General features: G+C 40.1%; 1 protein-coding gene across 1 annotated transcript in view; it reads left to right on the top strand.

Moving 5' to 3' along the window:
- Positions 1–16107, top strand: part of TTLL5 (tubulin tyrosine ligase like 5) — a 307505-nt gene that overhangs the window by 20673 nt on the left and 270725 nt on the right. The window contains exons 5-6 of the mRNA XM_029239548.1: positions 850–956; positions 12525–12655. Of these exons, the coding sequence (XP_029095381.1) occupies positions 850–956; positions 12525–12655 (238 nt within the window). The remainder of the gene's footprint in view (positions 1–849; positions 957–12524; positions 12656–16107) is intronic.

Below are 16107 nucleotides of genomic sequence, written 5' to 3' on the forward strand. Positions count from 1 at the left end.
GCTTAACATGGTACCTGTCACATCAGAGGCAGAGAGTACATAATTGTTGAATTAATGGACAAATGAATTCTAATGAATGAATGAATGAATTCTAAGTTGGTTTGCTACTATAAGGTTTTAGATCTGATCATCACTTTATACCCAGCATCTGCAAGGATATAAGGACAGTCTGAGAAGGGAGTTTTGGGGTTGGGTCCTCATCTCTCACTTTGATATGCAAGAATATTTAGAGATACCATGGACTTTTATAAAAGGATTAATTCTACTTTTTGCATGTGAGACTTGTCCAACTCTCTCATTCTTTAAACTTGCTTATCCCTCTGTTCTGTACACTCAGCTTTTGTCTTACTAAGCTCACATCCTAACTGACCCGCCCCTGTGAGTGCTCTGTGGATGAAAAATCTCTATGACTTTTAGCTTCCATCGTTCTTCCAGGGGCTGTCTCTGGTTCTTTCTTTTTTTTTTAAATAAATTTATTTATTTATTTTTGGCTGCGTTGGGTCTTCATTGCTGCGTGCGGGCTTTGTCTAGTTGCGGCGAGTGGTGGCTACTCTTCGTTGCGGTGCGCGGTCTTCTCATTGCGGTGGCTTCTCTTGTTGTGGAGCACGGGCTCTAGGTGCACGGGCTTCAGTAGTTGTGGCACGCGGGCTCAGTAGTTGTGGCTCATGAACTCTAGAGCGCAGTCTCAGTAGTTGTGGCGCATGGGCTTAGTTGCACTGCGGCATGTGGGATCTTCCCGGACCAGGGCTCGAACCCGTGTCCCCTGCATTGGCAGGTGGATTCTTAACCACTGTGCCACCAGTGAAGTCCCTCTGGTGTTTCTTATCTTGTCTTTTTATCTGCCCTTAGGTTCACCCAAGCAGCACTGACTATAACCTAATGTGGACAGGATCCCACCTGAAGCCCTTTTTACTTCGCACCCTCTCTGAAGCACAAAAGGTTAATCACTTTCCCAGGTAATGCTCTTGTAGCTACTTTGCTCCATTTAAAGGTACCTGACACTGAGGCATGTAGCCAGCAGAGATAATTAACATCCTTTAAAAACAAAAGAAGTCTGTGATATAGGGCAGCAGTCTGCAAATCAGACTGAAGTGTTCACATCCCTGGACATACCTGAAGACTTTGCAAGGACTCTGTAGGATGGATGGTTTTAAAATACAATACTTCTGGATTGCAAATCCCATAGATTCTCTTTCCTAAAATTGAGCTGCTTGTGAGCCCCTCATGTGGATAGGTTCTCCCTTCTCACCTTCTTTTTCATAGTTACCGTCTTTTCCCTTTATAAAAGAATGGCCCACCTAGAATCTTAATATGGTGCATTGTCCTGGGGTGTAAAAATTTCAAGGGTTCCAAAGAAAGGAACAAAAATATTGGTGTTTAATTCAGGTAATAGCATAACGAATCTTTTTGCATGGTAATGATTTCCATTTCTTTGCTTTAACAAAATTGAAGAAGGACATAATCAAGTAGTCAGCTGATAGATCATTAAATATAAAATTTAAAGATAGGTCATCTTGTGACTTTTGACATATAATTAGAAAAGAGTTCAAAGAATTGAATGATATTGCTATATTAAACTTCAGCCAGTCTCATTGGTTAACATCAGCCTAGAGAGGCAATATTGCCTAGTGGCTAGAAGCATGGTCTCTGCAGCCAGCTAACCTGGGCCCAGATTGCAGTTCTGCTGACTGATCTTGGGCAAGTGAGCTTTCTGAGCGTCAGCTTCCTCGTTGGTAAAGAGAAGGTACTAATGACACACACTTTGTAGGACTATCGTGAGGATTTAATAAGTGCTTAGAACATCACATGCCTGCCACATAGTAAACACTATATAAGTGTTAGCTATTATATTTGTGAACAAGGTTTCTTAGTGTTACATCTATGAAAGAGAAAATAGGAATAGAATTGATGCTGAAACCCTGCCTTATTCTAGCAGTGAGTAATTTTCAACTATGGAGAGATACATGACCTATTGGAGAAGAGGGCAGCTAAGCTCATCTGTCTAATGAAGAGATGCAAATCTAATAGGAATTTTGTTATTTGCTCAGTGGTTGAGTTATATTTTATTTCCAGGACTTATGCCCCAGGTACTCACTCATGCTAACAAGTTTTGTTTTCGGTCACTTCATGTACTTGTCTCCTCATTTTTTAGAAACGAAGGCTCTTTCTTGATTATTCAGTTCTACTGTCTTATACTCAGTCAATGTGTATAAATACCCAGCCTATGCTGTCTCTAATGTCAAATAGTTTCTTCATAATCTTAGATAAATGTATATTTTGAATCTTTATAACAAGTTCCAGTTTTATTTTATGTCTGAGCTTCATGGGCAGAAAGTAATTTAAACTTTATTTTCTTCCTTACTGCCTGGAAGATGTGGATTTGGTTTTCTAAATGTGTGACTGGGTGCTTGAAGTGAATCAGATGCAACTATTTTAAATAGGTATTTAAACAGTCTTAAAATAGCTCACAGTAGAGACTGCATTCCTAATTCCTGTTAGTAGTATATTATTTATTTCAATAGTTTCTGAACTATTACTGTAGGTGTATAGGAATTCCACCTCAATTTGGACTCAGTCAGTATTAATAAATTCTAACCTATATTTTCTTCACTTCTCTTTGAATGTGTTGTACATGTATGTTTGGGAATATTAATAATCCATTACCTAAATACAGTATACTTTGTGGCTTCTGGTGGTCTGTATTTTCTAAGAAAATACATAGCACCAGAAGTTAGACGTCTTTTTCAATCCAGAGACTTCTAACTCACATGCGAGAGGAATGCAAACACTTGAAATGTTTCCAATATTATGTGTACTCTTTTTATGTAATATTTTTTAAAAATAATTTTAGACTTTTAGAAAAGTTGCAAAAATAATATAGAGTTTCTATGTGCCCTTTACCCAGTTTTCCTAATGTTAAATCAGTTATAACCATAGTATAGTTATCAAAGTGGAGAAATTGATGTTAGTATAATGTACATTTTAATAAAAACTTATAATATTTATGGTGTTTTGATGAATTGTGTACTATGTTCTTACAATGATAGGTCAATATATGTATAACAAGTACAGCCTTATGATCACAGGAAACTTAAAAATATTAAATGTAATTTGTATACATATTTTCGTTGTAGAGAAGGTATAATATAATGTACAAGACTTACAAGCATTAAATATGTTCTGTTAGGCTAAGCTGTTCTTTGGGGGAAATGGAATGGAAGAAGTAAAAACAAAAGTGAATTGGGGGATGTCTGGGCGGGAGTAGGGGAGGCTTCTGGGGTGCTGGGAATGTTCTATGCTCAGTGGTGTTCACACAGGTGACCAAAATTCATCATGCTCTGCAGTTGTGATTTGTGTACTTTCCTGTTCATATGTTACTTTCAGTTAAAAGTATAGTATTGTAAAAAGTGAAAAATTTACTGACAAAAAGAGCCTTTCCTTTTATAGTACTTTTAAAATGTACAGTGGCTGGTGAATCCTGATGTTATTTAGGTTCCCTTGAATATACTTAAAAGGATACTGTTATAGTTTTATTTTAAAATTATATTTGCCATTCATTGGATCCTTTGGAACATTTTAAATTTATGATGAAAAACCTTAGATGCCACCAACAAAAAGGATGCATAGTTTCCCAAAATTTGTATTGGGAGCACCAAACAAAAATGTTTGGAGACCACTAATACTGGGTAACTGTAGAAGAATTTGTTGTTTTTCTTATCCTCTGGTTCAGTGTTTGCTTTTTTTTTTTTGATTTTGACATACCGTTGCATTCAAGAGTTTATTTTATTTATTTATTTATTTAAAAAAATTTTTACAATCTTTTCTTTTTTTTTCTTTTATTTTGAACTTTTGAATTTTATTTTATTTATCTTTTTCTACAGCAGGTTCTTATTAGTCATCCATTTTATACACATCAGTGTATACATGTCAATACTAATCTCCCAATTCATCACACCCCCACCCCTGCCGCTTTCCCCCCTTGGTGTCCACACGTTTGTTCTCTACACTGTGTCTCAGTTTCCATCCTGCAAACCAGTTCATCTGTACCATTTTTCTAGGTTCCACGTGTATGCGTTAGTATACGATATTTGTTTTCCTCTTTCTGACTTACTTCACTCTGTATGACAGTCTCATTAGATCCATCCACGCCTCTACAAATGACCCAATTTCATTCCTTTTTATGGCTGAGTAATATTCCATTGTATATATGTGCCACATCTTCCTTATCCATTCATCTGTCGATGGACTCTTAGGTTGCTTCCATGACCTGGCTATTGTAAATAGTGCTGCAGTGAACATTGGGGTGCATGTGTCCTTTTGAATTATTGTTTTCTCTGGGTGTATGCCCAGTAGTGGGATTGCTGGGTCATATGGTAACTCTACTTTAATTTTTTAAGGAACCTCCATACTGTTCTCCATAGTGGCTGTATCAATTTACATTCCCACTAACAGTGCAAGAGGGTTCCCTTTTCTCCACGCCCTCTCCAGCATTTGTTGTTTGTAGATTTTCTGATGATGCCCATTCTAACTGGTATGAAGTGATACCTCATTGTAGTTTTGACTTGCATTTCTCTAATAATTAGCGATGTTGAGCAGCTTTTCATGTGCCTCTTGGCCATCTGTATGTCTTCTTTGGAGACATGTCTATTTAGGTCTTCTGCCCATTTTTTGATTGGGTTGTTTGTTTTTTTTGTTTTTTGTTTTTTTTCTTTTTTTTGCGGTACACGGGCCTCTCACTGCTGTGGCCTCTCCCGTTGCGGAGCACAGGCTCTGGATGCGCAGGCTCAGCGGCCATGGCTCACAGGCAGAGCCGCTCCGCGGCATGTGGGATCCTCCCGGACCAGGGCACGAACCCGTGACCCCTGCATCGGCAGGCAGACTCTCAACCACTGCGCCACCAGGGAAGCCCTGTTTTTTTTTAATATTGAGCTGCATGACCTGTTTATATATTTTAGAGATTAATCCTTTGTCCATTGATTCATTTGCAAATATTTTCTCCGATTCTGAGGGTTGTCTTTTCGTTTTGTTTATGGTTTCCTTTACTGTGCAAAAGCTTTTAAGTTTCATTAGGTCCCATTTGTTTATTTTTGTTTTTATTTCCATTACTCTAGGAGGTGGATCAAAAAATTATCTTGCTGTGATTTATGTCAAAGAGTATTCTTCCTATGTTTTCCTCTAAGAGTTTTCTTGTGTTTATTTTTTTTTAGATATCTTTTTTTTAAACATCTTTATTGGAGTATAATTGCTTTACAATGGTGTGTTAGTTTCTGCTTTATAACAAAGTGAATTGGCTATACATATACATATATCTCCATATCTCTTCCCTCTTGCATCTTCCTCCCTCCCACCCATCTAGGTTGTCACAAAGCACTGAGCTGATCTCCCTGTGCTATGCAGCTGCTTCCCACTAGCTATCTGTTTTACATTTGGTAGTGTATATATGTCCATGCCACTCTCTCACTTTGTCACAGCTTACCCTTCCCCCTCCCCATATTCTCAAGTGCATTCTCTAGTAGGTCTGTGTCTTTATTCCCATCTTGCCCCTAGGTTCTTCATGACCTTTTTTTTTTTTTTTCTTAGATTCCATATATATGTGTTAGCATACGGTATTTGTTTTTCTCTTTCTGACTTACTTCACTCTGTATGACAGACTCTAGGTCCATCCACCTCACTACAAATAACTCAATTTCGTTTCTTTATATGGCTGAGTAATATTCCATTGTATGTATGTGCCACATCTTCTTTATCCATTCATCTGTCGATGGACACTTAGGTTGCTTCCATGTCCTGGCTATTGTAAATAGAGCTGCAATGAACATAGTGGTACATGACTCTTTTTGAATTAGGGTTTTCTCAGGGTATATGCCCAGTAGTGGGATTGCTGGGTTGTATGGTAGTTCTATTTTTAGTTTTTTAAGGAACCTCCATACTGTTCTCCATAGTGGCTGTATCAATTTACATTCCCTCCAGCAGTGCAAGAGGGTTCCCTTTTCTCCACACCCTCTCCAGCATTTATTGTTTGTAGATTTTTTGATGATGGCCATTCTGACTGGTGTGAGGTGATACCTCATTGTAGTTTTGATTTGCATTTCTCTAATGATTAATAATGTTGAGCATTCTTTCATGTGTTTGTTGGCAATCTGTATGTCTTCTTTGGAGAAATGTCTGTTTAGGTCTTCTGTCCATTTTTGGATTGGGTTGTTTGTTTTTTTGATATTGAGCTGCATGAGCTGCTTGTAAATTTTGGAGATTAATCCTTTGTCAGTTGCTTCATTTGCAAATATTTTCTCCCATTCTGAGGGTTGTCTTTTGGTCTTTATGGTTTCCTTTGCTGTTCAAAAGCTTTTAAGTTTCATTAGGTCCCATTTGTTTATTTTTGTTTTTATTTCCATTTCTCTAGGAGGTGGGTCAAAAAGGATCTTGCTGTGATTTATGTCATAGAGTGTTCTGCCTATGTTTTCCTCTAAGAGTTTTATAGTGTCCAGTCTTACATTTACGTCTCTAATCCTTTTTTTTTTTTTTTTTTTTGTTTTTTTGTTTTTGCGGTACAAGGGCCTCTCACTGTTGTGGCCTCTCCCGTTGCGGAGCACAGGCTCCGGACGCGCAGGCTCAGCAGCCATGGCTCACGGGCCTAAGCTGCTTCGCGGCATGTGGGATCTTCCCAGACCGGGGCACGAACCCGTGTCCCCTGCATTGGCAGGCAGACTCTCAACCACTGCGCCACCAGGGAAGCCCTCTCTAATCCATTTTGAGTTTATTTTTGTGTACAGGGTTAGGGTGTGTTCTAATTTCATTGTTTTCCCAGCGCCACCTATTGAAGAGACTGTCTTTTCTCCATTGTATATCCTTGCCTCCTTTGTCATAGATTAGTTGACCATAGGTGCATGGGTTTATCTCTGGGCTTTCTATCTTGTTCCATTGATCTGTTTCTGTTTTTGTGCCAGTACCATATTGTCTTGATTACTGTAGCTTTGTAGTATAGTCTGAAGTCAGGGAGTCTGACTCCTCCAGCTCTGCATTTTTCCCTCAAGAGTGCTTTGACTATTCAGGGTCTTTTGTGTCTCCAGACAAATTTTAAGATTTTTTGTTCTAGTTCTGTAAAAAATGCCATTGGTAATTTGATAGGGATTGCATTGAATCTGTAGATTGCTTTGGGTAGTATAGTCATTTTCACAATATTGATTCTTCCAATGCAAGAAGATAGTATATCTCTCCATCTGTTTGTATCATCTTTAATTTATTTCAACAGTGTCTTATAGTTTTCTGCATACAGTTCTTTTTTCTCCTTACTAGGTTTATTCCTAGGTATTTTTTATTCTTGTTGCAATGGTAAATGGGAGTTTTTCTTTAATTTCTCTTTTAGATTTTTCATCATTAGTGTATAGGAATGCAAGATATTTCTGTGCATTAATTTTGTATCCTGCTACTTTACCAAATTCATTGATTAGCTCTAGTAGTTTTTCTGGTAGCATCTTTAGGATTCTGTATGTATAGTATCATGTCATCTGCAAACAGTGACAGTTTTACTTCTTCTCTTCCAATTTGGATTCCTTTAATTTCTTTTTCTTCTCTGATTGCTGTGGCTTAAACTTCATAAACTATGTTGATTAATAGTGGTGAGAGTGGGCAACCTTGTCCTGTTCCTGATCTTAGTGGAAATGGTTTCAGTTTTTCTCCACTGATAACAATGTTGGCTGTGGGTTTGTCATATATGGCCTTTATTATGTTGATGTAAGTTCCATCTATGCCTACTTTCTGGAGGGTTTTTATCATAAAAGGGTGTTGAATTTTGTTGAAAGCTTTTTCTGCATCTGTTGAGATGATCATATAGTTTTTCTCCTTCCATTTGTTAATATGGTTTATCACATTGACTGATTTGCCTATATTGAAGAATCCTTGCATTCCCGGGATAAACCCTACTTGATCGTGGTGTATAATCCTTTTAATGTGCAGTTGGATTCTGTTTGCTAGTATTTTGTTGAGGATTTTTGCATTGATGTTCATCAGTGATATTGGCCTGTAGTTTTCTTTTTTTGTGACATCTTTGTCTGGTTTTGGTATCAGAGTGATGGTGACTTCGTAGAATGAGTTTGGGAGTGTTCCTCCGTCTGCTATATTTTGGAAGAGTTTGAGACGGATAGGTGTTAGCTCTTCTCTAAATGTTTGATAGAATTCGCCTGTGAAGCCATCTGGTCCTGAGCTTTTGTTTGTTGGAAGATTTTTAATCACAGTTTCAATTTCAGTGCTTGTGATTGACTTGTTTATATTTTCTCTTTCTTCCTGGTTCAGTCTCGGAAGGTTGTGCTTTTCTAAGAATTTGTGCATTTCTTCCAGGTTGTTCATTTTATTGGCATAGAGTTGCTTATAGTAATCTCTCATGATCCTTTGTATTTCTACAGTGTCAGTTGTTACTTCTCCTTTTTCATTTCTAATTCTATTGATCTGAGTCTTCTCCCTGTTTTTCTTGATGAGTCTGGGTAATGGTTCATCAATTTTGTTTATCTTCTCAAAGAACCAGCTTTTAGTTTTATTGATCTTTGCTATTGTTTCCTTCATTTCTTATTTATTTATTTCTGATCTGATCTTTATGATTTCTTTCCTTCTGCTAACTTTGGGTGTTTATTTGTTCTTCTTTCTCTAATTGCTTTAGGTGTAAGGTTAGTTGTTTATTTGAGATTTTTTTTTGGTTCTTGAGGTAGGATTGTATTGCTATAAACTTCACTCTTAGAACTGCTATTTGCTGCATCTCATAGGTTTTGGGTCGTCATGTTTTCATTGTCATTTGTTTCTAGGTATTTTTTGATTTCTTCTTTGATTTGTTCAGTGATCTCTTGGTTATTTAGTAGGTATTGTTTAGCCTCCATGTGTTTGTATTTTTTACAGATTTTTCCCTGTAATTGCTATCTAGTCTCATAGTGTCGTGATTGGAAAAGGTACTTGATACAATTTTGATTTTCTTAAATTTACCAAGGCTTGATTTGTTACCCAAGATATGATCTATCCTGGAGAATGTTCCATGAGCACTTGAGAAGATGGTGTATTACGTTGTTTTGGGTTGGGATGTCCTATAGATATCAATTAAGTCCATCTTGTTTAATGTATCATTTAAAGCTTGTGTTTCTTTATTTTTTTTTCATTTTGGATGATCTGTCCATTGGTTTAAGTGGGGTGTTTAAGTGCGCTACTATTATTGTGTTACTGTCTATTTCCCCTTTTATGGCAGTTATCATTTACCTTATGTATTAAGGTATGTTGGGTGCATAAATATTTACAGTTGTTATATCTTCTTCTTGGATTGATTCCTTGATCATTATGTAGTGTCCTTTGTCTCTTGTAATAGTCTTTATTTTAAAGTCTATTTTGTCTGATATGAGAATTGCTACTCCAGCTTTCTTTTGATTTCCATTTGCATAGAAATCTTTTTCCATCCCCTGACTTTCAGTCTGTATGTGTCCCTAGGTCTGAAGTGGGTCTCTTGTAGACAGCATATATACAGGTCGTGTTTTTTTGTTTTTTTTTTTGTGGTACGCGGGCCTCTCACTGTGGCCTCTCCCACTGCGGAGCACAAGCTCTGGATGCGCAGGCTCAGCGGCCATGGCTCATGGGCCTGGCCGCTCCACGGCATGTGGGATCTTCCCAGACCAGGACACGAACCCGTGTCCCCTGCGTCGGCAGGCGGACTCTCAACCACTGCGCCACCAGGGAAGCCCCAGGTCGTGTTTTTGTATCCGTTCAGCGAGCCTGTGTCTTTTGATTGGAGCATTTAATCCATTTACATTTAAGGAAATTGTCGATATGTATGTTCCTATTACCATTTTTTTAATTGTTTTGGGTTTGTTTTGTAGGTCTTTTCCTTCTCTTGTGTTTCCTGCCTAGAGAAGTTCCTTTAGCATTTGTTGTATAGCTGGTTTGGTGGTGCCAAATTTTCTTAGCTTTTGCTTGTCTATAAAGGTTTTAGTTTCTCCGTTGAATCTGAATGAGATACTTGCAGGGTAGAATAATCTTGGTTGTAGGTTTTTCCCTTTCATCACTTTATATATGTCCTGCCACACCGTTCTGGCTTGCAGAGCTTCTGCTGAAAGATCAGCTGTTAACATAATGGGGATTCCCTTGTATGTTATTTGTTGCTTTTCCCTTGCTGCTTTTAATATTATTTCTTTTCTGTTTGATTTTTGATAGTTTGATTAATATGTGTCTTCGTGTGTTTCTCCTTGGATTTATCCTATATGGGACTCTCTGCACTTCCTGGACTTGATTGACTATTTCCTTTCCCATGTTAGGGACGTTTTCAACTATAATCTCTTCAAATATTTTCTCAGTCCCTTTCTTTTTCTTTTCTTCTTCTTTAATATTTTCCCAGAGGTCTATGAGACTGTCCTCAGTTCTTTTCATTCTTTTTTCTTTTTTCTGCTCCGCGGTAGTTATTCCCACTATTTTATTCTTCCAGGTCACTTATTCGTTCTTCTGCCTCAGTTATTCTATTGATTCCTTCCAGAGCATTTTTTTTTTTGGCTGCGTTGGGTCTTTGTTGCTGCATGTGGGCTTTCTTTAGTTGCGGTGAGCAGGGGCTACTCTTCATTGCGGTATGTGGGCTTCTCATTGCGGTGGCTTCTCTTGTTGTGGAGCACAGGCTCTAGTTGTGTGGGCTTCAGTAGTTGTGGCTCGCAGGCTCTAGAGTGCAGGCTCAGTAGTTGTGGTGCATGGGCTTAGTTGCTCCACGGCATGTGGGATCTTCCTGGACCAGGGCTCGATGCAGTGTCCCCTGCGTTGGCAGGCGGATTCTTAACCACTGCGCCACCAGGGAAGCCCCTTCCAGAGAATTTTTAATTTTATTTATTGTGTTGTTCGTCACTGTTTGTTTGCTTTTTAGTTCTTCTAGGTCCTTGTTAAATGTTTCTTGTATTTTCTCCATTCTGTTTCCAAGATTTTGGATCATCTTTACTATCATTACTCTGAATTCTTTTTCAGGTAGACTGCCTATTTCCTCTTCATTTATTTGGTCTGGTGGGTTTTTACCTTGCTCCTTCATCTGCTGTGTATTTCTCTGTCTTCTCGTTTAGCTAAACTTACTGTGTTTGTGGTCTCCTTTACGCAGGCTGCAGGTTTGTAGTTCCCATTGTCTGCCCCCAGTGGGTAACATTGGTTCCGTGGGATGTGTAGGCTTCCTGGTGGAGGGGACTAGTGCCTGTGTTCTGGTGGATGAGGCTCGATCTTGTCTTTCTGGTGGGCAGGACTGCATCCGGTGGTGTGTTTTGGGGTGTCTGTGAACTTATTATGATTTTAGGCAGCCTCTCCGCTAATGGGTGGGTTGTGTTCCTGCCTTGCTAGTTGTTTGGCGTGGCGTGTCCAGCACTGTAGCTTGCTGGTCGTTGAGTGGAGCTGGGTCTTAGCGTTGAGATGGACATCTCTGGGAGAGCTCTTGTTGATTCATATTATGTGGGGCCGGGAGGTCTCTGGTGGACCAGCGTTCTGAACTCGGCTCTCCCACCTCAGAGGCTCAGGCCTGACACCCGGCTGGAGCACCAAGACCCTGTCAGCCACGCGGCTTTTGGGAAGTCTGAGGTCTTCTGCCAGCGTTCATTAGGTGTTCTGTAGGAGTTGTTCCACATGTAGATGTATTTTTGATGTATTTGTGGGGAGGAAGGTGATCTCCACGTCTTACTCCTCCACCATCCTGAAGGTCCCCTCAGCCTGGTTCATTGTTTCTAATTCCTTAATGATAAGCGTCACTAGGGGTACTTTACATTCATAGGTCTTACTGCAGATTCAAGGCATCACCATCTCCAGGGAAGGTGTATATTTAAAAAGCACCTTCTAGGTGCTTAATCTTTCTAGGTAAATATATACCTAGAAAGTTATATATTTAAAAGCAATGAGGTGATCTGTATCTCAGTCAAGTTTGGAAATTACTGATCTAGACTAAATCACTGTTACATTGTGGTCTCCGGACCATCTGTACCAAAATCACCTGGGGTCCACGCTTAAAATGCAGAGCCCTAGACTTCATCGCAGAATTTTGAGAGATGTGACCCTGGAACATTCGTTTTTAAAGAAACTCTGTAGGTGATTCTTATGTACACTAAAATTTGAGGATCTCTGCTCTAGATCTGAAGAGGACAGTGGGTAAGAAAGAAGTATTGGTGATACCTACATTTGGCAAAGCAACTTTCAATTTTAAGAAATCAACGTGAAAATTTTGAACTGAGGAACAGCTAGAATGCAGTTTTAATGGTTACAGCAAAGATTCTTAGATGGTTTTTAAATAGTGCAACAAACCATAGACTCTTGAATCCAGTCGAGGCCAACTGAAGTGCCTTTTTGTAGTTTGCCAGATTACCCTCCCTGATAGGTAGCATTTATTGCCCTAGTTTTAAGGTGATCGTTTCCTTGACAAAGTGATAGATTTGGGATATAATACTATCCTCAGTAACTGCTCGTGAACTGTGAACTCTTTAGTGTGTGATGACACAGGATAACCTCTGAGTCATAGCGTACTGAAATGGAAATGCTTTTATGAAATTTAGGTCGTATGAACTAACCCGGAAGGACCGACTGTACAAAAACATCATTCGAATGCAGCATACGCACGGATTCAAGGCTTTTCACATCCTCCCTCAGACCTTCCTGCTGCCAGCTGAGTATGCGGAATTCTGTAGTAAGTGCTTGACTCCTGATGCTCCATTCTCACCCCCGTCCCCTATCCCCCATCCCCAGCTGCTGAACTTGGGGCAGATTTACTCCAAGGGCTGCCTCAAGTCAGGAACCAATCAGGGCTTTTCAGATCCTTAAAAAATTGTTTCTTTAGTAAAACAATTGCAGAGATAACTTTAAAACTGTTCTGAGCGTATATGTGTGTATTTATTCTTAGTAAGGACATTTATGTAAGGACACATTGGTATTGTATAAATGTGCTCCTGTTTATTACAAAAAGTCTCTTTTTCATTGACAAGAGTTAGTGCCCATGTAAGGATGGATATACTTCTGCATATGAACTACATATGCATCCTTTTTGGTGTCTCTCTTCCTCTTGTCATTTAAGGAATATCCCTGTCCCCTCGAATTTTGGACTTGTGTGACTTATGTTCTTTGGGGTACACATATCATGCATCTTTTGGTGTTAGGGTTTAGAGGTACCAGTTAGTCACATTCTCTCTTCTTGGAGTACAGACTAATTGAAAAATATTCATGGGAGCGAAATAGGCATGTGAACGTCTGCTGTATTGGTGGTAAAGCTAGCTGGGAATGCATGGCCTGCATCCAAGTCTCATTGCTTCTTTTGTCTTGAAGTGAACTTACCTCCCCAGGTCCAAGCAGAGGAGATGGGCTATTTTGGACTCTTCCCCCATGGCGGGCAATGCCTGCCTCAGTAGACTTAGAGCACAGAAGAGGCACGAATACAGAGAAGGTGTGAGGCAGGTCTTTTGTGAGAGCCTAAATAGGAAAAATAATAATAGCTAACACTTAATGAACATTTCCCTTCTGTTAGGCCCTCTTCTAAGTGGAGCCTCTATTCTGAGGTAGGTACTGTTATTGTTCCCAGCTTTATAGGTGAGGAGACTAATGTACAGAGAGGCTAAGTAACTTTCTGTAAGTTATGTGGCTGCAAATGGTGGGATTAGGATCCAGACCCTGCAGTTTGGCTTCAGAAGCCAGGCTCCTCACCACTGTGCTTTGTGGCCAAGAGAGTGGGCATATGCACACAGTGACCATTTCCCAGGACCACCCATGGGAGAAGTCACTTCTGTGAGGAGGATCAGTTATGACACACAGAGAGGACAGCAAGACAGTTTTCTTCTCAGTAAGTCCAAGAAAAAGACTTTTCCTGTCTTATAGGTAGAGGAAGCATGGAGAGAGGAAGAGAAATTTTTCTCTAGACTTCCTGACATTTGATTCTTTTAACCTGTTGGACCTAGTGGTCTGGTCTGGTCACACAGTGCGGTGTTCATCCTCTGGGACTTGCATCAGGAATGGTCACAGGGTCTCTTGCTCCCACCTTGGGGAGGCCATTCTTCTGAGAGCACTTGTTTACCCCGCTGGGACCAGTGGTTGGCAGTTCAGTGTTTGCCCACAGAAGGCTCTGAAATGGGTCAGAGTAGAGTATTCACTAGATGAATTAAGTTAACTTCAAAGCTACAGTGCACTCAAAGCTGAACATTTATAGTTAGGAATTTTTGTTATGGGATTATTAGCCATGTTATTGAAACCTCCTGTGCCTTAGCTTCCTCCTCTGTAAAACGGGATTGTTACTAGTACTGACATTGTAGTGTTGTTGGGAAATTTAAATAGGTTAACACATGGAAAGCACTTGGAGTGGTGCCTGATGGGTACTTAATAAATGTGCAATAATATTTCCTATTTCAAGTTATGTAGAGATGTATTGTTATATAATAAAAGTAAAAAATTGTGTAATAAGCCAACATGATAGCATAAAAATACTTCAACTAACATGTTAGCAACGTAAAAGCATTCCTGATATGAACTCCCTGCTGTTGAATTCCTATTGAGAAGTCAGAGTCCAGAATAATTTCCTAGTAAACACTAAAGGGATATTAAGTTGAAAATTCCCTTTCTCCTCTCTGCTATCTCTTATTCTGTGGTTCTTCCCCACCCTTTGGAGGCAGTTTGAGGGCTGGATGCTCATTCAGAAGATTGGATAGAGTTAGAGTTCCTCCATGCATTCAAGCCTGACCTGTGTTTCAGTAGAATTGTTTCTTCAGCATATTTTTTAAAAAATAAATTTATTTATTTTATTTTATTTATTTTTGGCTGCTTTGGGTCTTTGTTGCTGCGTGCAGGCTTTCTCTAGTTGCAGCAAGCAGGAGCTACTCTTCGTTGCGGTGCGCGGGCTTCTCTTGTTGCGGAGCGGGGGCTCTAGGCACATGGGCTCAGTAGTTGTGGCACATGGGCTCAGTAGTTGTGGCGCATGGGCTTAGTTGCTCCGCAGCATGTGGGATCTTCCCAGACCAGGGATCGAACCCCTGTCCCCTGCATTGGCAGGTGGATTCTTAACAACTGCGCCACCAGGGAAGCCCTGTTTCTTCAGCATATTATTCAAACTCTTACAGTTTCTACATTCTAACAAAAATGAATTCAAAAGGTCAGTAGCACAAATAGAATGAATATAGCTGCAACCCAAAGCCACCACATTGAGCCCCAAGGCAGTTATTACAGGCAAATGATGTTCTTCAGTCTCAAAAAAAATCCCTCATTGCTGTTGCCTCCCAAAGACCACAGCGGGGACTTGTTGTGTGGTAGAAGAGGGACCAGGGAAGATGTGATGGTAAAGAGGAAGCTTCTTGGTTTCAGTCCTGCCAGGATGCCAGTCATTCTTTGCCAGTAGTCCAGAGTCCGTGACCTCTACACTTAAATCCACTGGGGAGAAATCCAGCATTAGTAGATCAGTTGTGTTGCTAGGTTTACATATTAGGGGAGAAACTTGCCTCTTCCTACTACTTCCTCTTTCAAAGAGACATTCCTCTTACTCCTAAAGTCTGTTTTAAGTTCTCTTCATTTCCTCTGCTGTCTACCTAGCATATTATAACTCAGAAATTCCCTTTTCTCCATGACACTTGTGTTCCTGACCTTCCAGTGCTTGCTTGAGCACAGGCAATAGGACATTTTTGAGAAGGCAAGTGACATGAACAGGTTGGCCTTTAGGAAAATAACTGCATGAAATGAATTGGAAGGAGCAGGGGGAAGAAACACAGTGGTCGCTTTGGAAGTCATAATCCAGGTAAGAAGTGTAGTTAGACTGAGCTAGGTGGCTGGAACAGAACGGAGGCAGTGGAACGAATGGTAGAATAAACATAGTTTACTAAGTGGCTGTGAGTAGTGAGGCAGAGATCAAAGGTGTGAGTCTGAGAAGCTGGGAGGAGCATTAAGTCTTTAACCAGGGAGTGTAACGAGGAATGTAGAGCAGGGGTCCCCAACCCCGGGGGTTCCTGTTAGGAACCGGGCCGCACAGCAGGAGGTGAGCAGCGGGCGAGCAAGTGAAGCTTTACCTGCTGCTCCCCATCGTCCCCACCGCTCGCATTACTGCCTGAACCACCACCCCTGCCCCCCACTCCCCAACCCCTCGGCTGTGGAACCACGAAGCCAGTCCCTGGT

Source organism: Monodon monoceros, unplaced genomic scaffold (genome assembly GCF_005190385.1).
Source record: "Monodon monoceros isolate NGI ecotype Baffin Bay Population unplaced genomic scaffold, NGI_Narwhal_1 Super_Scaffold_21, whole genome shotgun sequence".
NCBI lineage: Eukaryota > Metazoa > Chordata > Mammalia > Artiodactyla > Monodontidae > Monodon > Monodon monoceros.